The sequence below is a fragment of the Phoenix dactylifera genome, chromosome 1, assembly GCF_051530095.1.
Source record: "Phoenix dactylifera cultivar Ajwa chromosome 1, Ajwa_hap1_PhDact_Kaust_v1.1, whole genome shotgun sequence".
In the NCBI taxonomy this organism is placed as follows: Eukaryota; Viridiplantae; Streptophyta; class Magnoliopsida; order Arecales; family Arecaceae; genus Phoenix; species Phoenix dactylifera.
The window spans coordinates 9334659-9361312 of NC_143190.1; the positions used below are offsets into that span (position 1 = coordinate 9334659).

The 26654-nt window shown below is 37.9% G+C and overlaps 2 protein-coding genes across 3 annotated transcripts; both read right to left on the bottom strand.

Annotated features, from left to right (window-relative positions):
- Positions 1-1376: 1376 nt before the first annotated feature.
- On the bottom strand, positions 1377-6851 carry AIP3 (ABI3-interacting protein 3). Its single transcript, XM_008789900.5, has 3 exons — positions 6721-6851; positions 6472-6582; positions 1377-1887 (listed from the first exon to the last, which is right to left on the bottom strand). Exons 1-3 carry the CDS (start codon positions 6727-6729, stop codon positions 1627-1629), a joined length of 381 nt encoding a protein of 126 aa, XP_008788122.1. The 5' UTR covers positions 6730-6851; the 3' UTR covers positions 1377-1626.
- Positions 6852-8275: 1424 nt separating this feature from the next.
- On the bottom strand, positions 8276-25940 carry LOC103705977 (E3 ubiquitin protein ligase DRIP2-like). 2 transcript variants are annotated; one of them, XM_008789901.6, is made up of 7 exons: positions 25386-25940; positions 23579-23678; positions 20078-20408; positions 19508-19932; positions 19359-19409; positions 10711-10783; positions 8276-8781 (listed from the first exon to the last, which is right to left on the bottom strand). In XM_008789901.6, the coding sequence occupies exons 1-7, from the start codon at positions 25528-25530 to the stop codon at positions 8608-8610; spliced, it is 1299 nt and encodes a 432-aa protein (XP_008788123.1). In that variant the 5' UTR covers positions 25531-25940; the 3' UTR covers positions 8276-8607. The 2 variants fall into 2 exon arrangements, with proteins under 2 accessions (XP_008788123.1, XP_008788125.1); XM_008789903.6 differs by lacking the exon at positions 10711-10783 and having other exon boundaries at positions 8611-8781; positions 25386-25676.
- Positions 25941-26654: the final 714 nt, after the last annotated feature.

Genomic DNA, 26654 nt, shown 5'->3' on the forward strand with positions numbered 1-26654 from the left:
TTTTTAATACGCTCATTCAATAATTTACTAGCATGTGGTGAAATAGTTATAGAGAATATCTATTATCGAAATTACTCCTATGTCATTCTTAACTGCTATGAAGCTAAAAAAGTCGCACAAAATACACAATCATAGATTGCCAATGGTTTTATAAGAGCATGATTCTTATGTGGCAATCAAAACCAATCCCAAAGGTCTATTAGCATAATAGAATGCTTATGTATGCTCTAAGTAATGAGCTACTATTATATGGTGAAATAATTTTATGTGACCTACTTTTGTCAAAGATGGCTTGCGCACTTTGTTAGCTATATCTAAAGCATATCTTGAGACTTTGGAAGGTGTGTCATGTTGATAGTTACAAGCAAAATAGTTTTTAATTAATCATCTTCTATATTTTTCTATTTTCAACAAAATTATATAATTTTATTTAATTATAAACATGTAAGCTTTATCTCTACTCCTGCAACTATTATATATTTTTGTGAAAATTTGGTAATATCATCATCCATGTGGCAATTAACATGTCGACAAAAAGCTTATTTGGATGTTGGACCCAATTGTCTAGGGACAAGCACCCTTAGAATCAAATCCTTGGGTGAGAAAAGCCAGATAGACAAAAAGACGAGGATAAAAAAAAGTATTGGGAACCAAGATTCTCTCCAAGAGGTGATTTCTTTGAAAACTCTACAAAAAAAATCCCTCCCACCCTTCCCTCATCCCCCGCCAACATCTTCCCGCCTCCCCTTGTATAGCTCGAAATCCAATCCCCTATATGCTGAAAAAGTGCATTACAAATAATGGGAAAAACTAAAATAAAACTTGTGGTAGAATCTCAATTAGTTATTGGAAGATGCAAAGAAATAAAAATTATGAATTTAAAAAAAATGGAAAAAAAGGCATAGATGGCTGCTAGCTAAACAAGAAGATCCCAGACATCTCATGTTGAGGCCAACAGGAAAAGGCCAAAAGAGTAAAAGAAAAGTGATGATACAAGAGATGATACCCTCCTAACCAGTCACAGGTTATCAGACGGAAGAAAGTCTTGTACAAAGACCAAACAATAGCCTTTTTAAAAATAAGGGACAATTCATGATTTATTTCTACGCAGCGAGATTGAAATGCTGAATACAGGTTCTTATTTCCATCAGCATTCTCCCTAAGCTTAATTTTCTGATGATGGGCTCTAAAATACTAAAATCCCTGTTGGCGACCGAACCACGAGCATACCATGCATGGTATCATTGACCACATGAACATCATTTAATAATTCATCTGCAGTAGAGATCAGAAAAGTCCTTTCAACTCCCCGCAGAATGAAGAAGCTGATGAACATTTCTTCCAGCCTCTAATGACCATACCAAGGACAACAAATATAATAACTTCCAGATTGCTGTAACTTAAGGATTCATCCCAAGAAAAGCAGGACACATTCATACAACTTTTTTTTTTGGAAGAAATAATGACATCAATGGCGCCCAATTTATAGAACTGAGAGGTTCATCAGATGATAAGAAAATACCGACCAACGAACTTCTAGCAAACAAGCGGCAGCCTATTAAAAGTACACTGTTAAGGACTATGGAGATGGAACACAAATAAACACGAGGCAGTGCAAAGCCCCAATTAGTCTTCCTCCAAGTTGATGGAGTCCTTGAACTTTCCATACAAGATCTTCTTGAGCTCAGCCATCTGTGCAAGTACAGATTCCTTTTCTTCTTCCAGCCTCTCCAGTTCCTTGCTAGCATCCTCCTTCATCTTCTCCAACCTGCTCTCAACTTCTTCCCGAGGCATATGAGCAAAGACCTCGCCTATTTGGAACCTCACCACATCCTCATCAGACAAAATTAATTCGTTGCTGGCATCCTCCAAACTTTCATTTGCTTCCTGCAGAACAGAGCAAACAAGTCCATGACAAGTCTCAGGAATTACATCAAAATTTTGCATCTCTTTTTCCTACTTTTGTAGCTTAAAATGACGAGATCTTTCAAGAAGTTAACTGAGCAGTCAAGCAGGTGCTCTCACAGTACAGTTACATAGCAAATGTTCCAGGCAGTAAGGTGGATACGATTTTGCCGTCATACATATATCAATGTTATATTTCTAAAGATATAACAAGATAAATCAATCCACATAAAAACTAAAGAGTTCACAGTGTGAAATGTGCAGTTCAGCAAGACCTCATATCACAATTACATTGCCCAGTATTTCAGGCAGTTAAGACGTACAATTCCACTGTCTAACTTTCTACTTTTTGGGGGTGTTTGGATGCCAGAAGATCTTATCTGCCCCAAAAAGATCTTCCCAGCAAGGACCTCCTTTTAAATTTACATAGGAAGAGAAGCACTACAAGAAGCCCAGGCTGCCACAAGCACAATTAATCTCTAATTTAGCGAATAACTGATTCGATCTCCAGGATGTTTTATCTTATCCCAGAAACATAGGGATAATCGGTGCTCACCGGATCCTCCGCCTCACTGGTTTGCTTTGCTTCCATGGTAAAGAGTTTTTTGAGAATAAAATTCCAAAGAGTTAAACCAAGAGCCAGCGGGGAAGATCTTACCAGAGGACATGGTCTTCCATCATCAAAACACCCCCTTTGAGAGAAAACAAGGTCAGTCAATTCACATAAAAGGGAAAGGAAGGACACATTAACAAATGAGTTAGACATGCCCAACTTTAACAATTTCAGCACGTCATAGGCCAACTTACCCAGTACATTATGTTGCCATCACTTTTATGATACTTTTTGCATATAGCAGTTGCTGATTGGCAGCTGATAGTGTTCTGAATTTAATGTCGACCAGGCAAACTACAAACCAAAACAAATGGTACGAGTAGTTTTCCAGTTTATTCATTTTTTTTGATAAAATTCCAGTTTATTCATTAAAATAGGGGCAAGGATAATGTCCTGATTCAGTAATAATTGTAATCTGTCTTTTCTATATATTTTTATTTTTTTCAATGATAAATGATATAGAACAACGATCATAATGCAACTCAGTAGAAAATGGAAAAACCATCGTTTCCAATTTAACATGGACACTACCAGTGCTTAATCGGTTGGTGTTAGAATCTATCACATAAGTGACCGACATGTCTAACAATATAATGTATTTGTAGTGTTCCCAGAAAAATAAAAGAGGGAAAAAATACATGCACAACACAGTATCTTTAAGTGTTGCCACTGCACTGCTGCACATGGATAACTTTAGCATTGCACCATCTCATCTCTTTGTTGTTAGATCTAATAACATTATCTATCATATTTATGACAAAAATTTGCAATCGCTCAGACATCTCCCTTGTAATCCATAATCCCCAGAATCCTTTAAGAACCAAGCTTCCTTGAGTAAAATCTAGAATTTCTGAATCCCCTAAAATCTATTTCTATTTTCTATTCTTACTATCTGATTTAAGGACAACAGCCCCGTGGTCCATTAATCCTTCATAGCTTGCCCATCTCAGTCTACCATCAACCCATTCTTGACATCCCACTTCACAAGGAATAATTGGAAAGGCCACAGTCATGTGTAAACATATAAGTGCATTGGAGAAGTAGTTATTATATAGCAATTAAGACATTATATAAGATAAACATAACCAACCCCTGCCTTATCCCATCAATGTGAGACAAATTTATATGTTCTACATCATCACTAGGTTCTAATCATGTCCAAGACTTATCAAGAGAGCTATGTTTGAAGAATATCAACATGTACTACTTGGTAAGGAAAAAATGGCATAAATAGTATAGTATCAGTGCTGACTGCTTTAATCACCTTGAGAAAGATGATGCAAAAGATGTATCAAATGACAAACTTTATGATAGCACAAAGTATTTTGGAGACAAAAGATGTATACTAACTAACATCAATAGCCAATCATATCATACTAATGCTTATTCATTATCATATAGAGATGTATTAAAAAGTGAAAACAAAATGAAAACCTACCTCGGGGCAACTGTTGAAAATTTCACATTTCATCATTAAATTCTAAAGGGTACCTATGTTGGCCTATAATTTTAATGGGACTAAGAGATTTCTCTTAAGGTATCCATCTCACCGTCCATACTTAGCGTTTAGCAGATGTAATTGGAATTTGATCATTATATTAAGGTTAAGTCTTCCTATCTTTCCCTTTATTTTGCTTCGTGTTTGTGTGTCCACGTGTGTTTGGGTTTGTGTGGGTCCTTTTTTTTTTTGAAAGGGGGGATGGGATGTTTACATGCCCATTCAATATCCATGTCTATGTATGAGCATCTAAATTTCTAGGAAATATGCAGAGTCTTCTCTGCGGCAAGGGGAAAGAGGTACTACCATATATTGAAGTAGCAGGCTGTGTACGCATAAAGATTGTTGTCTTGCATCGAAAGGGCACAAGGACTTGAACTTAGCCATTGAAAATATTTCTAATGAATAGATAACTATGGGAGAGAGTATTAAATTTAGGATGTTACCACTGTTCATCACATAGACTGCAACCTATTTGGTGCTATGTATGGCGGGAGGCATGTTGGGATGTCTAAATGTCTGCTGCCTAATTCTAGCGAGCAGAGGGTATCTTAGAAGGTGAAAGTTTTTTGTAAGGGCATCAGGTGGAACGGAGGTAAAGGACGAACAACAAGGTTTGTAGAGACTTGCGAAGAAATACCACACTATTTAAGACATAGCTTCACCAGTTCATTTGTTGTCGCTAGAGATAAGATTTTCATCTAAGATCACCTTCCCATTAGAAGTGAAAATGCGACATCATTAACTGTTATTAGTATATGCAAAGGAAGGAGAGTATAGAAGTAAGTGTCAACACCTTGAATAACCATCTGCCTCTACAAATAGAGTTGCCAGACTTTGGAAGCACAACGCCAAAGGATGCCTCAAAACTCAGTTTTCATATGAAGGCTCAGAGGACCTATTAATCGTCACCTATAGGTGATTTTAAATACATGATTTTTCAATAAAAAGAAAAGAAAAGATATTGTGTCACCTCCAGTTAAGCTCTTAGGTAATTATGATACATGACTCATTACAAAAGACAGTGAGTTGAAGGATGTTGATTGAATTTCTCGACTATCGAGCAGAGTAGCATACATGAATAAAGAAAGAAAAAGGAAGTGGGAACTGTTCTTTCATTAACTTTGTTGAAGTTTTTAAAGGTCCAATAAGCATATTTCAAGTTTAAAAGCGACAGGTTGATATAGATGCGGACAAAACATATGTGTTGGTTTGTGGTTTTGGATATGTAAATGGCCGAAGAAACACTCTATTTGGCTGACTCTAACTTGATGCGATAAGAGCATCAATCCCTAAATAACTCCCCTTCTCATTGGCTCAACTCTTACCTTGATTTAAAAGTTGACCTAGGAAACCATTTTGATCCATGTTCAGCACCTAAAGTCTATCCTTTTCACTCATAGAAAGAGAAGAATAAAGGCTTTCAAATTGTAAACAATAACTCAACCTTAGCCTAACCAAGGTTTTTAATAAGCTGAGATATCCATAAATTTGGTGGGTGACCAAGACTGAGGCGATCCAAGATCCCAGTTTATCTCAGGCGAGATGGAAAAGTTTTGATTTTTGGGATGTTAGCTGATCAAGATATCGAAATCTTGGCCAAGAATGGAAAACCAGGATTGGCAACTATATTTGGGCATTGATTTTGAGATTCATTAATTAAAAAAAAATAATCTATTAGGAAGTTAAAGAAAAATATTGGAAAATATCAATCAATATGTTAATATTGTACCATCTATATGTTAATATCATACGAATTGATATCTCAAGAAATATTGATTTATATCAACTGAGATAAAAAGAACCAACATTTTATATAACTATATCAATGAGTGCCTGACACCGCTATAAATTGAGATCTTCGCCAACATGAAAACCTTGAGCTTAACTAAAAGCTTTATCCAAGTTATACGAACTGTGAAGATTGAAGATCAATGTATGAACCTTGACGTGTTGAATGTTTTTTAAGCACCTTAGCCAACCTTGTGAATTGGTGTTGAATTATTGGAAAACACAACCTTATCTCATGTGAAACCTCAAACGTCCTTCAATAAGAAAATGACGCAAACCTTGTTGAGGATGGAGATTAAGCTCATGCAATCCAGAGGAACTCTAAAGAAAAAGCAGCTGCCATAACATACCAAACAAAACGGAAACGAGAAAATGGACATATAACAGGCATCCCATATCAAACAAATTACAAGGAAGATACACAAACTTTGCATAACAGATGATGCTCGAACAGCATAACAAATGACATTAAAAAAAACGGTGCAGAAAGAGATTTGAAGCATTAAAAATTCTTAATTTGTTAAAAAAAAGGAAACTTCAAGGAAAAAACCAAACATCATAAGATACTAGCTTCCAAACCATAAATTAAAGATCCAGAAGCCAAAACAAATATAAAAACAGACGTCCAATATCGATTATAAATAAATCTACGAATAGATTATACCTTCGCGACCTTGATCTCGTCCTCGAGCTCGTGGAAGCGATTGTTCAACCTCCCAAACTTGTTGATGTTCTGCTGATCTTCCCACGTCACCTGCGCCTCCGCCCCTTCCCCCTTCCAAATCCCCGCCCAAAATCTTCAGAAAAATTTCCATATTTTGCACAAAAAAACGAACCCAGAAGGAGCTAGTGTAATAGTGTAAATGACATCTAGGGTTAGGGTTTTTTTTTCAGTTAGGGTTTTCGGAAGTACCTGCTGCATCTTGGGATCCTTTAGCTATAGATCGGGAAGCACCCGGGTCTTCAGCCGAGCCCTGGGTTCTCTGGAACGGCGAGAGGCCTTTAAACCCAATTCTTCTCGTGGATGGTCTCCCATCGTGCACCAGTTGGGGGCCACGGTAAATGAACGGAAATTCAAGTAGCAACCATCTGATCTCCATCCAGCGACTGATAATGGTAGAGTCTCGTGGTCTGGTTCGATTCGTCGGGGACAGATTGGAGGTCGTCAAGCAGCATAATCCATCGATGGACACGTGCATACAATTGTTATGCGGAAGTAAATGTGCATGGAAATAATATGCGGCGACCAGCACGGGATTTGGTGCGACCATATCTCGCTCCTAGCACAAGATTCTGGGGGGCATACAGAGATCATGTGCAGACGTTTTCACAATAATTTCTATGCGAAAAAAGGAAATCCGCATAGAAATAAATATGCGGACATATCTCAATCTCATGCAGGATATGGATTAGGTTTATGCGCGGACGCGCTCATAAAATTGCTACGCGGAAGTAAGTCCGCACAGAACTATTATGCGGAAATGGGAACTTGGGTCAGTTCGTCCCCCAAAATTTGAGGAAGTAAATTCGCACAAAAATAAGTATGCGAACGCTTGCACCTCATATCTGGTCTATCTGAGGATGGCACAGCAAATTAGTCCACAACCTCCAAAATCAAGGACGGCTCAATCCTTAGGCGATAGAGATGGCTGCCTAAGGTTCCGACTCCCAAATCCATTTATTATAGTAAGTTCCAAGCTGAGCGTTCCTTCAAATGCTATGTATCTTTATAGCTATAAATGCATTAAAGCTTCCAAATGCATTTATGTTAGAACGTATTTCTTACCTAAAAATATTTATTATCTTTTTTCTTATTTATACATTGAGGCTCCTAAATGTATTTATGTTGCGGTCTTTGCGTTCGCCTTAGGCCTCCAAATGTATTGAGCGGCTTTTGGCCAAGATCTTCGTCTTGGACAATAGTCTGGCAGGCAGCGGACCAACATCGGAATCTTCACCTCCAATGACGTCCTCGGCCACAACTCTCAGCTCGATCCGGTTGATAGCACTGGCGGTGGTAGAGGAGATGGTAGCTAGGCAAACGAAAAAAAATATAAAACAAAAATTCTGAAACTGAAGGGTCTGCTTGATGTTGCTGCTGTTTCCGTATTTTTCCTGTTGTATACATGTCAGTAAAATAACACAAAGTTTGATTATGAGGACAGAATTAGCAAAAACCTCTGCTATTTTTTTGCTTTTATCTGCACTTTTTCTTTTAAAGCAATAAAATCATGAAAGCCATAAAGATTTTAAAAATAATTTTAAAAAATAAAATTATTTTATCGTACATGCTCCTCAGTCTAGTTCATCTTCCTCTTGACTTTTTGAAAACAAAAACAAAAAACAGAAAGAAATACCAACCAGGCTGGAGTTTTCTTTTCTTTTCTTTTCTTGTTCCAAATGCTTCTCACCATTTTGAGAAACCAAAAAACAACAACAAAAAAAAAAGAGAATGGGAAAGTTCCTAATAAATATTTTAAACATATATATTTTCCTCCTCATATTATATCAGTGATGAACCGAAAAGCAATGAGAACTCTCTAAGTACCATAATGCTCTTGCAAGTCACTAAAATAACAATGTAATGGCACAAGCTTACATATATAAGGACATGTTCATATGAAATGAAGCACCCCAACACACACTAATGGAAACAAGAAGACATAGAAGGCATACTGTGAAAGATCAGGTTCAGCACTTCTCATCTAAGAGAGAGGAATCTCTTTAACCACCTATTAAAGAACAAGGGCCAAAACATGACAGGCTTATTGGAGAATTGAAAGATGGTGGTGTGATGCATTCATGCGGCGGAAACCTTGCGACGACCATAAGCAAGAACCATCACGAACTCCTTGCCTGAGGTACCACTGGATGCTTGCACCGTCTGCGATGATTCCCCCCTGAGCCACGTATCTACTAAATTGTGCAGTGTCAGAATGGGGTTCACTGGTTGGCCTCGGCACTTAATTTCCACCTATGACCACAAGTTGAATCATTTTATTTTTCCCTCAGATATAAAAAGAATGAGATAATCAGAGGGAACAATTACACAAAGCAAAGTCAGTAGATCAGATCAGCTTCTGTAGTAATTCATGTTTAATGTTCTACAGTTTGAAATCATAGAATTTCTATCTTATTCCGCTAAAGAAGATAATACAGCTGACATAATACAAGTCTCACGATCATTAGCATCTTAGCCTCCGACCTTGATTGTATACTTCCATTACACATTCCATGCACTAATAGTGCTGATCAATGGTAAGGTAGCATGGCCCAAAGCTTAACTGCTAATAACTATTTGTCTCCATATGGTGTTGAGTATGGCTAATAATGACTGTTCAGACATGGGCAACTAATTAGGTCGAAGCACATTAAGAGAGGATATCTTGTTAGATAACAAAAGGTTTAGTTTAACAAATTTTGCACCCATAGAAGAGAGAAATTAAAAACCAATCAAGATGGTAGAGGCATGTTCATGACTTGATATACGTGATGCCATTCTTTGTGATGGAACTAATCATTTGATTGTCTATACAAAAGGAAAGCACTTACATCTAGCTTCTAGAAATAAAATTCATGGGCACACTTGGTTAATATATTTTGGATTATAAGAAACATAATTGACATATTCAACTAAGCTAACAGTAGTACGAGAGATGCAAAGTTCTTTAAGCATATATTAGAAGATCTATGAAGAAGGCAACATTAAACCTAACAAATACACCTTGTTGAATGGACATGCAGTTGGTCATATAAATCATGGTCTCCTAGATAAAAATCTTAAACTACAACAACCTTCAAACTGACTTCAACAATTAAATCATTGTGAAAATCCTGGACTTGGTGACTTTGTCCAATAAAATGCCCTGCCACCTAACCTAAAAGGCCAGCAAAGAGGTAGAAAGTGTATTGATTATCAAAAAAGTTTACAGTGAACGAATACAGAGACTGGCATGATTGTGTTGGAAGTGAAAGTCAATTTGATATACTTGGCATACAACTGTGGCATCATAATTGGTGTCCAGAAGCTGGCATCCTTGTAGTAAAGTGACAGCTTGAAACATGCATCAAGCTTTAATGTAACATAAGCACCAACCTTAACGCACGTATATGGCCAATATGTCATTAAATCCCACAAAAGAAGTAAAAAGAAGAATCAAAAGCACAAAGAAATTATCATTTTATAATTTCTGCAAGCCGACCTTACTACTTTATTTATAAACCAATTGCTAGCCAACTAAAAAGTTACGAATTTCCAACCAGCTATAACTCTCTTAAGTCTTAACCCTTATAACATCTATAGAAATATATGAAAAACTAACATAATACAATAGAGCAAAAACCCTAAATGGATTTTAGCTTGCACAGATTAAATCTAGTTGCAGTTTATTTAAAACTCGCCCATGTAATCATTGAAAAAGAAATGTTGTATTTCTAACCTTATGTATTTTAGACATCTATTTGAGGATTGCCGCTTTTGTCTAGTATTTTTTACTTTTCCCCTAGTAATGAAGACTTTTAAGAAATCCAGATTTAATTAACAGCTTGTAGAATATCAAGGACAATGCTTGTTTGAAATCATTTTAATCCAATTCTACATTTGCTTTTACAACAATCAATAAAAAAATGACCAAGATTATTTGCTACTCTAACAGCAGTTTCTCGTACATCTTTGTTGCAAACTATCATTGTTCATTGTAGCTTCTTTCTAGCATATTTCTGCAGTCTTGATACATCATATGCAAGCCAGTACAGTTGAAGTGTAAGTAGGCTCAGTAGACCCAAAGTATAATTCTATCATCCTATCAACAAAAAGCACCAGTTTTTGCTCTTTATTACTATATGATACTAGGTTAAGATCGAAGCAAAATCTATTGATATAGGAAGCAAATTGGAAACTCACCTCAGCTTCACTTGCAATATTAAGCTTCTTTGCAAGGTATTTTTGGATGAATGAAACAGTTAGATTCCCATCCCTAAGACCAAAATTAGTCAAAACTAATATGTCAATACATGACAACAATGAAAGAAATGAAGCATAAAAGGAACTCATCAGACACGAACTAACATGCTACTTGTTTCCAATCAATTAAGATAAAGAGAGTGATAGTAATAACAATTCTTTGTAGGTTTGCATTAGGTTTGTCTTCATAGTTGATGCCAACAGAGATTACATAGCTAGGTAAATCTACAAGAAAAGTTATTTGACAAAGCAAAGATGGTAAAAAAAAGCACTTAGAATTAGCATCACTGATAGCTAAGTGGCTTATGTGACTATGAATACTTCTTTCAAAAGTCCTACACAGAGAAGAACTAATGCCCTAGCTAGTTAGACAACAGCCCTGCTGATAGACTGATAGCTTAACGCAAGTGCCTTGTTGTGATTTAATATACTTCTTTCAAACATCCTATGCAGAAGAGACCTAATTTCTTAGCTGGTTAGACCAATAAATGAGTAACAAAAATGCATACAGTGCCTATAATAGCAGCATAGTGCCTATTACAACTAATATATAATATTAACTTCGGATGGTATTAACAATCTCCAAATTGCATAACCATATTATACTCAATAACAAAATTCAAACCAACATATGAAATGGACAAGCTTTATGTGATTTTCCATATTTTAAAAGCTTATTTCGAATCTCTCTTTGACTATTATGATTTTGCCATTGTATACATATTTACATCTGCTTGTTTCTTTCTTTTCTTTTTTTTCCTTTTCCCCTTTGCATACAGAGCAATGAGCATTTCCCCTGACTAACTAACATTTGTTTTTCTTAATTATCACATAAATGACATAACATGAGCCATCTTCTACTAGATCCATTATGCTGTGAGAGACTTCAATCTTTCAGCTGTTGAAACATCTGATGCATAGCTTGTGTTTTATTGAAAAATTGCTGCATCAATCTTGCGGACATATAACAAACACTAGAAGCTTGATTATTAAACCACATACCATCGCATTACTAATACAACTTGAATAATCAAATATATTATCATGGGCATATCAACCAACTAGTCTTCGGGCCACAACCTCCCCCTTACCTAAACCCGAAAAAGAAAAAGAGAAACACAAGGCCCTACTAGATATGAACCTTTCTTCTAAATTTTCTTCAGCCTTCCTTCCTGGCTACAACGAATCTTACAGGAGCCATGCAGGCACGTATTTAGTCCCACATCGACTATTCACTAATTAGATTTTAGATACTTATACAGGGCTAAGAAATCCAAATAATATCTTCCGACTAGCCCTTTTGGATAAGGTCTTAGGTTGTTACAAATGTTATCAGAGCGAACCCGGCCCATGGCCTATGTAGACTAGGAAAAACTGCAGCATGGGCCCATTTAGGCTGATCAAGAGTTGATCGTGATGTTTATGATTAGGATTTATGGTACTTACGATTGGATTTGAATAAAATTGGATTCTTAAGCTAGCGAGGATGCCAGGGCTTAAAACTGAAGGAGTATATGAGGACCTATGCGGTAGGATAGAAACAAAGCAACAGGTCGAACTCTTCTTTAGTGTCAAGGTAATAGCTATAAATAGTCATTACTCCTGAAAAACGAAAGAAGAATGGGACCGATTATGGGACATACAATGCATTACAGATGTATAATCATTACACTTCAGCTAGGCTATTCTATTCCACCCAGGGTCCGCCGAGCTAGGCCAAACCGTCCGGTTCAAGTAGTACCGAGCCGACCCGGTACGAAACCACGTCGGTTCGGCTATTCTATTTGGATCTGCCGGGAACCGCTATTGGACCGGTCAAAACCAGCCCTTTACCAGCTGAAACTGGCCGGTTCAGTGCCAAGTCGGTGCGAACTGGTGAGTCAACCTAATTTTGAACCGAGTTGGGTATGGCATTAAAGGCATCAGGTGGCGTTAGGAAGGCCCGAGAAGACCTTTCCAACGCAATTTGAAAGCGGCTCCGCTGCTTTTTCCTTCCAAAAAAAATCCACAAACAACACTGATTCGGGCTATCAGAAGAAGCATCCAAGGTTAAATAAGGTGTCTTTCTCTCTTTTATCTCCTTTCCTCCTTTTTTTTTGGGATTTGAAAAAATAACTCAAAAATTGCAAAATAAGGAAAGAGCGTGCCAAAATTTTTGATTTGAGCTTATTTTTTTTATATGTTGTAGATTTATTGACATTATACATGCTGACATAAAAATCTTTTATTTTAGAATTATATATAATTTTTAAAAATTAAAAATATATTTTTGGATTAAAAAGAATAATTTTTTAAAAATAAATTTAAAAAATAAAAAAATATAAAATTAGAAACATATTTAGGGGCATGCAAGCTACTCTCCATAAAAAAATTTGGTGTCCATTCATTCAGTTTTGATACGATAATAAGCATAGTGGCCTAGATCTAAATTTAAAAAAATTGAGAAATAAGTAGCCTTTGATGCATGCCCGAAGGTTTAGAAAAATATATGTAGCATCTATTGTTGGATTCTACATGAATTTGAGCTAAAATTAATTTTTTAATATTAATATTTCAAAATTAATTTTAAATTCAAAAATAATATAAAATATATAAATAATACATAAAATTAAAGAAAATTAGTAGTACGTATTAAATCATATTTTTTTAATTAATGATATTTAAACATAATTTTAAATTTAAAAGAATTAAAAATATACAAATAAATAAATAAATAAGGATTATATATTAGATAAATCAGATGTATTTTTTAAGATAAAAAAATTATCTTCATCGTAAATTAATTTTGCTATTTTTAAATAATTGATAAACTGACGTACTTGATAAACCTGCAGGAATGGAGCCATCAAGAAAAAAGAAAGACCAGAACATGACATTGGCTGGGATCATGGGCAAATGCTCTCGGGCTGGCACTATTGAAAGTGCAACTGGTGCAACACAGAGTTCAAAAAAGGAGGCAGAAGCAAGTTGAAGCACCACCTGGTGGTTACCCTGACGTATCTATGTGCCAGAAATGCCCACAGGAGGTTCGGCAGCTAATGAAGAAGCACTTCATTGATTTCAAAGCAGTAAAGAAAAAGGTTGCCAAGAAGAAGGTGGAGGTGGACCGTCGAGCGGCAGAGCTACCTTTCTATTACTCTAGGGAGTCATAAGAAGCGCCCGCTCCAGATGACAAGGAGGCATAAATTCAAGCTGCCATGTAAGCGAGCCTGAATGATCAGTGGTAGCAGGATAAGGTGGCCAAGCATAGGGCTCGATTTGGGCCCTCGTACTACGAGTCCAGCTCTGATTCTGCGAACAGTGGGCCAAATCCAGAGTTCAAGAGGACCATCTCAGTCGGAAAGTCCGTTAGCAGAGGTGGTGGTCGAATTGCATCTATGCTGGAAGCTTTTGGTAGCAGAAAGAAGTCATCCATACATATTCTACCAGCAGCAACAATCCATGATTTAGATCTACATGCCTTCTCCAGCAAAAATTCGAAGCAGTAGAGGATTGACTCAATGCTGAAAAAGAATAAGAAGAAGGATATGTGGCGAGCTATTGGATCCTGATTTTGCTTTAGCCACATCCCAACAAATGCGCTAGACAATACGTACCATAGGTCTGCCATTTCCGCTATACAGGCTATTGGTCCCGGTGTAGATCTTCCAAGTCCGAAGGACATCTATGGTGAGCTTCTTGACAATAATAAGAAGGATCTAGAGAAATGGATTGCCTCCTACAACAGCAAGTAGCCTACATATGGATTGACTGTGATGTGTAATGGTTGGATCGATCCTCACAGACAGAGCATCATCAACTTTCTGACATACTATGATACGAAGACTTTCTTCCACAAGTTGGTTGATGCTTCTGATTGGTGCACGACGTCGCGTACATCCTCAAACTGATGGAGGAGGTGATTAATCAGGTATAAGAGAAAAATATCGTGCAAGTTATCACTGATAATGGACCGCAATATAAGAATGTCAAGGAGATCTTAATGGAGCGGTGGCCACATATTTTCTGGACCCCATGTGTTACACATTGTATTGACCTCATGTTGATGGATATTGCGAAGATTCGTAGGATGCAGCAGATAGTGGAGACAGCCCAAATCATCACCAGGTATATTTATAAGCATATGTGGGTCCTTTCACTGATGAGGAGGTATGCAGGGAGAGAGATCTTGAGACCAGAAGTCACATGGTTTGCTACCAAATGTATTGCACTTGATAGCCTTCTTGAGAAGAAAATAGTCCTACATTAGATGTTGGTCAGTCCCAAGTGATAAGAAAGTAGATATGTATTCTAGCAGCAGGCCACTGCAATAGTGAAGGCTATCAAACCATTGTATGAAGTGCTTCGGGCTATGGACAGTGAGAGGTACCTCCAAATGGGTTTCCTGTATCACATGATGAGAAGGCAAAGACCCAAATCATCGAAGCAGATCTGACGCATGCCCGAGAGTACATCGACATTATTGAGCGGCAGTGGGACTATCGGATGGGTAGAAAATTGCATTTAGAAGGTAAGCAAGAACATTGAAAATTAGACTGCTCCCATACTTGTTTAATTTTACTAAGATAATAACGAACTCTATGTGCATCATATTATCTGAACCTTCGGTTCCAGTACATTGTACTTGGAATCAATATGGATAATGAACTTCTGGCCATTCTCCATAATGTGATTTACAAGATGGAGTCAGATCCAAAAGTCGTGGCCCTATGTTTAGAAGAGATAAGTTAACTTAAGTGATATGTGTAAATTAACTGGTATTTTCTATTATTAACATAGTACAACATGGTTCTTTGACACAGAACAAAATATTTAGAGAGAGCAGCGACAACTTTGGAGTACCAGCAGTTGTTGTAAGTAAGAAAAGTATGAATTCAGATATGTTATAAATGAGGAGGACAATTACCTAGCATTAGATGGTTACTAATGTAGTACTATTTTATATGTAATTTTCTCCAATATATTTATAGTTGAATGGTGGATTGATTTTGGGCTGTCCGCGAAAAATCTTAAGCGGTTAGCTATCCGGATCCTCTCCCAAACAGTCTCCTCGAGTGGCTATAAGCGCAACTGGTCCACCTTCGAATTCATTCACAGCAAGCAAAGGAACCATTTGACACAGAAGCACCTCAACGACTTTGTATATATTCACTACAATTTGAGATTAAGGCTGAAGTGCATTCAAGAGAAAGTGGAGCTCAAGTATACAGATCCGATCCATAGTGTTTTCGTTGATGATGAGGATAATCCTATAATCGGATGGCTTGTGGACCAGCAGCAGGAGCCGGAGCTTGATGAGCAAGGATCGCCTCCACGACCGGCCAGTTTCATAGCCAGCGAGGCTAGGGTCGATGCAGGGCAATGAGCTGAGCGCAATATTCCACGCGTTCTTCCAGCTGATCAACCACAACCACAAAAGAGGCAGTCACCACATGACTTCTTGTCCGAGACTTCCTCTTAGAGATATGATTGAGAGATGCTTAGACAAGGCCACTACGCTACCCGATCGATTCGGTCAGAAGGGAAACATACATCCTCCCAACATAGTCAAGCAGAGAGAGACACAAAGGGTAAGAATAGTACACCAAAAAAAGAAAAACAAAAGGCACCTACAACCCCAATGGAGAGTGTGGAGGAGGAGTCAGTACACTCATATTCAGAGACCAGAAAGAGCAGCGATGACAATTCTAGTGGTCATGAATCTATTGGCCAGGAAGGAAGTGGAGAATAGGAGACCACTGTTTATGAGATACAGTTATAGGGTGGTCTTCGATTTACCGGTGAATTCCAGTTTATGCATACTATACAGGATAGGGACCACGATGCACAATCTGGTAGAGCCCACGAGGATACGATTGCATATAGAAGACGGGCTCTTTGAGGTCATTCAGGAAGATACGATGCAACTGCAAGTGACCTCGCACGTGGAGTATGATCCATAGACGTATCAGGTTTCGAGTCGTATATTGGATCCTATTACCCGCAGCCACAGACAGCCTATGACCTATATGGATACGGATATAGATATGGTGCGTCTGAGGCATCTTTCGGTGGCTACTACCCTACGCAGTTTGGAGCATCTTATAGGTCGGATTTTGCTGCCGACATTTCGGATGGGTCTTTCCACAGCTGTATTATCAGCCAGAGGACACCTCTCAGAGCTAAAGCTTCAACGAGAGATCCGATAGTGCTTATAACCCGACGCACATTCCTTATGGCATAAACGTACAAGACTACATCGCTTGGTTAGAGGGGTTGGTTGATGTGCCTTCTAACTATGCTGATAATCCGGATATCTACGAGAAGCATCGCCACTCGGCCCAATTTTAGATATCGGTATGTATGTTAGACTTTTAATGTATGTAATTGATTGTATTATTTTTTAATTTTCACGTTTCTACTTGATTTGAGAATATTTTATGTTGTTCATTTTATGATTTGTATCATTTTAAAGCTATAAGATGCATCATCCAGGTTAAACCGTAATAATAAAAACACTAAAAATTAACAAAAAAAATCAAGAAAACATCCAAAAAATATCAAATTAGACTTAAATTTATGGAAAAAGTTCGAAAAGAGTGATTACCAATTTAATTATTTTTTAGAACTCCAAAAAAAATAGGGCGTGTCGATCTGTAAATCTGCATGTTTTACAGATTCGGTACGGTACGGAACCGGTACCGAACCATATCGGGTGCCAACCGGGACGGGTCCCGGTACCGGTTCAGCCGACCTTGATTCCACCACTTATAGAGAAAAGAACTTAAAGCAAAATACATTGCTTCAAAACTTCATGATTTAACTCAGAAACTAATTGATCTAGACAAAGTTTCCAAGCTTTCTGCTTGGATACTCCACTTGATTAGTTTTTTTTTTCAAATGATCAGTGATTTGGACAAGTTCCAACTCAAAATCTTACCCAACATCATAGGTAAATTGATTATCAAATAGGAAACATTTAGGTGAGAGTTTAAGATTAATATCCATGCACATCTCCTAACCTAGATGAATGTTTTAACCTTTTTTTGGCTTTCCTCTTCCTTCTCTGCTCCTAAAGCTGCCATTTCCAAAAAGGCTTTTTACCACCTTTGTTCTTCTCATGAATATTGCTTCAAATCCAACTATTTGGAGGGGAAAAAAAAGAAAACCATTATACAGAATAATCTTTTCCTTTTGTCCTTTGATCAAAAGCTAAGTGATAACTGCATCTTTTATTTATTTTTTTGGACTTTGTGGCCGATGAAGATTTATAAAAAAAAAAATCATGCCCAAAGGTTTCTGGACTCTATATCCTCTATCATCAACTTCTTCTAAACAACCTCCTTTGCCTGATCCGAAGCTGCACTATGCTCTTAATCAACATTTTTTACTTTCTTTTCCTGATTTATTTTATATTTTTAGAACTAGATGTTTGCTCTAAAATTGGAACAATATATTTCTAATTTGATAATACAATTTTTCTTGAAATTTAATAATCGAGATACAGATACATGGATACGGAAAAATCTTAGTTATTATTACTAATTCCTGAAAAGTTATCATTTTTGCATTGACTTCTGAATTAGCTTGCCTGACACTAAGCTACATGAATTAGTAAGGTTCTCAGTTGAACCTCTCAATGTAAAATGATAGGTTTGCATTCCCATATTTTTGTTAGTTTTGTTTCACCCTTCTAACAGAATTTGTATCCATTGCCATAATCATCAAACCACCAATCTGAAACTAGGTCATAGACCTAGGCTATAACCCAGGTGACTGCCTATGCAACAAGTGCAGAAGCCACCCAATCATTGATTTATCCGCTTCATCAGATTTCGAATAGTATTCAATAAGAAACATTTTAAATCATGCCTTAAGTCATATGCAATGAACATATTTTACAAATACTTATAAGAAAAGCACTGTTACAGATTCCTTGTGACAGGTAACCATATATAACAGGAACAGCTTCATCTACAGATTTAAAAAACCTAACAAAACAATGTTGACACCCTTGAAACCTTTGGCCTAATCTCAGCTAATGACTTGATGGAAATCTTTTACCTAGTGTACTGCATCCCCTAGACAACCTTACTTTACACCCTCACACCTGCTTCCCTGCATGCTTCCCTGCAGTGAATTTTTTTGAGAGCTATGCTGGCATGCTTCCACATCCATACCTGCTCTAGTACTAAAATGTTTTAGGCAACCAAAGAGCTAAATACCAAAAAAGGCATGGTTTTTGAGAAGAAAATAAGGGCGTTATGTACACTTTTGATCATGTGATCTGTTATGTATACCCCTTTTTTAGGTAATTGTTGTATGCAGCACCAGTTTAGCATAAAAGACATAGAGAATTTACTTCATTTTCCCATCTTCCTTACCATTTACTCTTTCATGCTAATACGCTATTCTATTTCTTAGAGAACTAAAATATTTCCCAAAATGATTTTGTCCCATGAAAAGCATCTTGAAAAGAATGCATCATATATCATGAACGCGCATGATATTCAAATGACCAAAACAGGGTAAAATCAGATATATTTTCAACAAAAGAGTTAATCATGGCATTTGCATGGTCTAGAGTTATATTGAGGCGAAAAACTCACTTGATCCTCAAGTAATTTGCAGGTATCTGGGGCAACGGTGAATCTCCCTCCCTGAAACCATGTTGCAAACTTAGACAATAGGCTGTTAAATATATAATATAGCATACAAATCATAATTATAACTTCCAGAAAGGGGAACAATTCCTCACTGGTCAAAAGAAGGAACTAATGAAAACCAAACTTGATTTATCCTCCTTTCACGTTGGGCACTTGCAGAATCAAGTAGCATCTGAGTTGAGGTTCCAAGCTCTTTCCTTTTTCGGCAATTTCCTTGCAGTCTCCTAGTTCTCACCATCACTGGAGGCATGGGAATACTTTCATTTTTCTCCTCATGGACTTTTGATTTATTCAGATGTTCCCTACCCTTTGCTTTATGAGACTGTACTTCATTATCAACACCATTGATTTGCTCTACCTTCATAACAGGACCCCGAGGACTAGACTTAGGAGACTTTGTTCTGTTTGCAGCTTCAACCAGACGTTTCCAAAGTTCATTCTTATCCAGCAAAGACTCTCCACCATTCTCTGTATCTTTGCTAGGTCTAAGGTTAGATGGCTCTGCTTTTGAAAAAGTCTGAAAAGGTTCACCAAATATGAGTGTCAGGACAGATAATTATAGCAAGGCAGTTCTGAGCACTAATAAGTATGTAAAGAATATTTTCCATTTAAATCTGCTAGAGTGATGAACCATAAAAAAACAATGACCGTAGTCCCTCTACCTGTCTTCTGTTTTGAGTCATCTTGCTCAACATCTCAGTTGAGTTTGAGTTTTCTGCTTGCTTTTCAGCACTGATATCCTCTTTTTTAATAGAATGATTAATAACAGGACCCAATCCACGTAGTGCAGCAGCCCTTCTAGCTGCTTTTGTCCTTCTTCCTGTCAGACCTGTCTGTGTTGCTATTCGAGGAGTGTTTACTACCAAAGAAGAAAGCGATCTTTCTTTTCTTCTAACAGGCAATTGAGTGGGAGGCACAACTTCTGGAGCATTAGCGTTTCTTCTTTTGAACGGAAATATCTTTGCCCTCACTTCTTGTAGATTGTGGTCAGGTCTGCATAAATTCTAGCATCAATTCATGCACTTACATGTAAACAACGTCAGAGGAAACCTCTCTCTTGAGATTCTTTTGTTGCATTCAACTTCAATAAAATGAAGAACTTTCATGCTACTAAATTTGGCGGAGTAAGGAACGCATCAGTCTAACAAATGTTAGACATCATCCACAAGCTTTCTGCCTTTTAAATCATTTAACTGAGAGAACAAGGAGCAAGATCCCTCCAAAGGCAACATACAATTACAGCAAGATCACATAATTTTCAAGTTCAGTAATGCAATTAACAAGCTGAAGTGGAAAAACCACATAACAAGAAATATCTAATTGAGTCGGAATGCTGGAAGCAACAAAATAAAAGGCTGAAATACACAAGGTGCTTCAAATGAATCAAGGAATCATTTCAACAAGTTTTGTTGAAAAGAAGATAGGTTCAGTATTATGAAATCAAAATGACCTGAAGATTTACCGCTTATATCTTCAACAACTTCAAGATAATCTCCAAAACCCTATGCCAGTATAGATTAACTATTCCTTGAGATTATATCACTACCTTTTAAGAAACCTAAAGCAAATAAAGGAAAAGTGGCAATAATTTTCACACAGTTCTTTTGCACGGTGGCTAGTTAATCTGCATAACATAGGCACAAATGAAGGATGAACAAAGAGAAAGACGGTGCCTACTCCGACCACTAGACTTAGGGTTTCGCATGTAAGAAAACAGGGAGAACTATAAATTGCAAGAGTAATGCTTCTGGTGTCCTAGGTACTTACAGCAGAGGGGCACAGAACCATAAAAATCAACCAATTAAAAGAACAGTTCATAAATGGGAAATTAAAGGTTTAGGAAATATTTAGGGTGATATCCTGTGGTAGCACTGGAAAATTTATAATGCTATTCTATTGGATTCTAAGAGATTTTTAAACAATAGATATAAAATAAGGAGCTTGTGGTGACAAAAGAATTCGATGACTAGAGTTTGACGCCATAGCTAAGATCTTCTATAGTTCTCCAATAGAAGGCTGAAGTGAACTTCACATTTGGTTTCAGGATGAGTTGATGGAGTGGTCTGTAAACAGATCAGTTCCTCCATTATTATGGATTAATCAGTGAAAGGATATGGGCCTAGTGCTTTCTTTTAACACACTCAGCATATATTGAAAAAAGTTGTATGTTTAGCAAATACTGTGGCGAGCAATTAAAAGAGAGATAAAAAGTTGTGACATATTTGGGATCAACACATGATCACATGATAGGGCTATTAAAAGAAGTTTTGAGGGGAATTAATTTTGGTTTTTCACTTTATCACTTCCTATACGCATGGAAATAGCTTATGGAGCCTTCACTCTAAGCACTGAATCACATTTAAACTCCATAACTGAAGGCTCGATGGTGAAGCTCCTGGAAGGATGACCCTGGAAGACCTCAAGTTTAGTCACCTCCTTTAATACTTCTAATAGCAATAATGAATTATATTGATTATTTTCAGCTTTTTACTCAGGCCACTAAAAAGCAGAGTTCTCTGTCAGGACAAACACAGTAGGATGCAGCAAGATCAAGTGCTGCTATGCATTGATCCACCCAACATTTTCAGTCTCAATACCGGACCCCACACTGGTAGCTTATAGATACAGGTTGGGCTAGTACCGTAACCCCTGTACTAAACACATGTTGTACTGCTGGAGGCAAGACAGAAGCAGTACCATGTGTCAGCATGGTATCATAAGAGCCGCCATGCCGTATGGGTATCGTATCTGATCGGTGCAGTGTGTTCTGTACCAGGCAATATGGGTCAGTATAGAAAATCCAGGGTACTCCTTTACCTTTCTTTTATAATTCTGTTTTCCTCTTTTCTTGCTATTTTTTCCCTCATCTAACGTGCAGATATCAACATACAAAGTTTTTCAACAATGTCCAGCACTATTTTCACATCACAATTGTACTTGCAAAATGCGAACTCCAAGTAAATGGGACATGGCTTAACCTCCATGGTTAAAGATAGTACGATAAAAATGCATTATTGATGGACTAATGCATTGGTACAATATAACAAAATGTGCTTTCAATAAATTTAAGAGACAAACAAATCTGCCGTCCTGATATTATCATGCACTAGGTCCACACAAAGAAAAAATAATAAACAAGTTAAAAAACAGACTTTCACATGTGGATTATTATATTATTAAATCAAACTTTTTCCTCCAAAAAAACTTTGTTGAGAAAGATTTTCAAAATATAATTTAAATAACAATACCCCATCAGTTTGAACATATTATGTACATACATACATACATACATACAGATTTCTGGGATGCAAAGAGGAAATCATGGTCTTGTGGCAAACAATTTGCACCTGAAAAGGGTTTATAGCAAGGAATGCTGAACCGAGCCATACCAGCCAGTTCGGCGGTGAAAAACGGTTCTAGCCCTCTAGGGGCTGGAACCTGATTGGATCTCGCTGGAACCGGCCAGAATTTGACGGTTCAGTTCGGTTTGAACCGGTACGGGTCTCGGTACCGGTTCGGTGAACCTTGGTTTATAGGTCCTGATTTTTTTATTTTTCTTCAAGAGGCTACTATCTTATACGAATCTGGTGTCAAGAAATCTAGTTTTATGTACTTTTATGTACTTCTCTTCCCACATAGATTAATATCACATAAAACTGAAGTTACAAATCCTCACCTTAGTAACTACCTCTCTTCTTTTTTCTTTTTGGAAATCACTGTCTTAGTAGTCGGAATCTTATACCTCAGTTGCTGGGGCACTTCTTTAGAATCATCCTTAGCTCACTTCTGGGGCACTTCTTTACTAAAAATTTACCAAAATCTAGGTTTTCTGCCCTTACACACTCACCCATTCCTGGTTTAGGTAGCCAAGATCCCTATCTTTCTATTTTAACACCCTTAGAGAAGAAATGGCTGATATTCCCTATCTATGGTTTTTTTCCTTGTCTTCCCATTCCCACTCTCCGTCCAACCTAACAAGGAATAATACTTTATTGCGTAATTTGAAATTCTATTGAATCAACACCATCAATAGTTTAGCCATAAAACTGTACAACCTTTGTCATCCAAGATGCTTTCAAGTAAGGGTTTGTAATCAAAGTTACAAACTTAAGTGAGCAAAATAATAAATGAAAATCCAAATATCCTAAATAAAAGAAAATAACCTGAGCTTCTCTATTGGAGTGCAACCGAGATCAATATTACATATCGGGCAGCAATCTACCTCCTCATCGTTGAGTTTCTCCAGGATACACTTCCTGCAAACTGTTTCAATGATAAAAACACATTAAATTGTTGTTACAACACCAACCCACTAAGCATATACAAAATTGCAAAGAGAGGGAAAATAGAAAAAAAGTCTAGCAATGAAATATTTTATTCATTGCTTTAAGCTATACAAGAAAAAAAAGCATCAAATATTTAACTATCAGAAAATAGTTTAAAGCTGAGAGATAGAAATATAAGTTAGGAGTAAAGAAACATAATATAAGAATATAAAATGTGGTGGCCTAGAGTACTTGCTAGCCTTCAGAGCTATCCTCAGTCGGAAAAGAGAGAATAAGGAGTCAAGGACAGTGTCATCATCGAGGAGCTGCTGAAATGAATTGTTTAGGAGGTTCAGCAGAAGATGGCAATGCACTTATATTAGAATCAGGAAACTTCAACTAAAATTATTAAGGTTTTTGGGACAAAGGTATGCCTCCAGCATGATAACCTTATAACTAATTAATCACTATTATTAGCTTCATGATCTTGATTAGTCAACAATTACCCAATGAACTAATTAATCATTATTATTAGCTTCATGATCTTGATTAGTCAACAACTAACAACTAAACAGCTTCAACTGGCATGACAACCTAATAACCAAGCCAATAAAGATTATAAACTAATTAATGACAAATAGAAGCTTCATGCATCATGATCGATCAACAATTAACAACTAAGCAGCTTCAACTGAACAGGAGAAAGTAGGCATGCAGCTATAGAGATTTTCTGCATAATTTAACAAATCTCACAAGAAGTACCAGGTTTGCCACACTTATATACAGAGATGTTTCTTCCTTAATGGTAAAAGAGAATGAAATATAAATTGAAGAAGAGAGCAGAAGTCTATCAAGTACTGAGTGGCATTTATGATAGAGTTAAGGGAGGGAGGAGCATAGATTTAACCAACAAAGCATACATTCGACCATAAGGATAGCAAGGCAATTCCAAAGGAAATTCTAGGACATGGAGAGGTTGTTCAACACTGAATACCAATATCATTTAGTTCATGTCTACATCACTCAGAAAAGGAAAGATACCCCAAGCTTGCTACTTCTGTGCTAAATGAGCAAGAAGCAGAGGGCACCGGCAAGATGAAATTTAATTTGAGATGGAATCACCCACGGCATGCGTGGAGCTTCCCTGCTTCTTTCAACTGAAAAATACTCGAAAGAATTCACCTTTAATCTCGATAGCTTATGCCGCGGTCAAATGAGTAATGACACTAATAACCCGATAAAGATACCACCTTTCTCCATGTGCAAACACCCACTAACCTCCTCCTACCTCACCATGGCAGCAGAGTAGGAAGACGACAACACAGAGGCCGAAACAACCAACGATGCATGCGACTGCAAAACCTCATGCCAAAGGGGAAATAATCGAAACCATAAAAGAACCACCTTAAAAACCATTTTGGACGGTAGACCAGCCTCCAATCTCAAGAAACCAAGCGAAACGAAGAAGAACCAAGATCGCAAGATCGAATAATAACAAAAAGTTTCACATCACAAAACCCGTGTGAAAAAAAAAAAGAAAAAAACGCAAAACCGGAATCGAAGAGCCCGGAACCAAACGGCAACCACGTGGAAAAGAATCCAATAAAACGAACAAGCGAGATCGCGAAACCAGAGAACGCGAGAGAGACAGAAAGGAGAAGGCTTGGAGGTGGGGGGGGGGGGGGAGGGGGGCGGGGACGCTCACACGTATGAAGGCATTCGGTGATGGTGGTGGCGTCGCGGAGGAGCTTATGGCACAGGGGACACTTCATGCACGCAGCCAGAAGCTCCCTCTTGACCATCACCACCTGCGGCGGCCCCGCCGCCGCCCCGGACTCGTCCGCGGCCATCTCCTGCACCGCCAGCCCGCGGTCCCCGCGTCGCTCAGCACGCCCCCCTGCATGCCAGCTCGGAGCGCCACAGCCTTCCGTCCTCGCCCATCCCTACAGCTCCGGAGCCCGCATTGATCGGCCAATCACGTCGGGAATGAGGGAACGAGGGGGATCTGACGACGAGGACAGATAAAGATTGGAACTTTATGCAGAGAAACGGAAGGGAAGAACGGTCTGAGGGTGGATTTGGAGGAGAGGTGAAGGGGGTAGGGGGGTTACGGTGTGGTTGGAGAGAGAGAAAGAGAAAGAGGGAGGGATCGAGCGACGACGACGAGGACCGAAGAGAGAGAGAGAGAGGGCGGGGGGAGGAGAAGGGAAGGCAGAGGGAGGGTGGGGAGCGGAGAATAAATATTTATAATAAAAATAACAAATGAGAGAAGGGAAGAGAAGGGTAAAAAAAAAAGAGAGAGCACGGAACGAGGAGGTTTTTGGCGTGCTCGGGCTTAAACAACGTGTCTTCGAGGACGGATGGATTGCCATCCCCGCGACAACGCCTCACGCTAGCCGGCGCCACGTTTGGGTGGTTCAGGATTGAACCGTTGGGTTTACTCCAACCCGGTTCTAGCTCTTTGTCTCTAGCTCTTGCTGATTTGTTAATTTGGACCGGATGTTGGCTAGAGCAAGTTCAGCGTGAACCGGCTTTTTTTTTATCCTAGGGTGTACAAAAGAGGATCAGCTCATAGATTCCAACCACCAAACAAGAACTATATAGGTCTTGCTTCACGCCACGTGTACAGTTCTAATATTAGACGCCAAGGAGCCATTTTAGAAAATACAGTGGGGACGGTCATGTAGACCGCCTCTAGAGCAAGAAAAAAAGAAAGATAAAATAAAAAGATAAAATCAACTTTATTGTAGTAAGCGAAAATAGCGCAGAACATATACTGCACTGCATAAAAGCATCTCCATGCATGCTTCACGAAGGATACGTAGCATACAGCTGTCTATGAGCAATAAATTTTTGAAAAAGGTTGGACACGTGCCAACCAATGCATAAAATGCCTGAGAGATCATTTTCCAGCAAGAAAAGCATTGCTCGATTGCAATTTGATTTTTTTTCAATTGCAGTATCTTTTATGTAT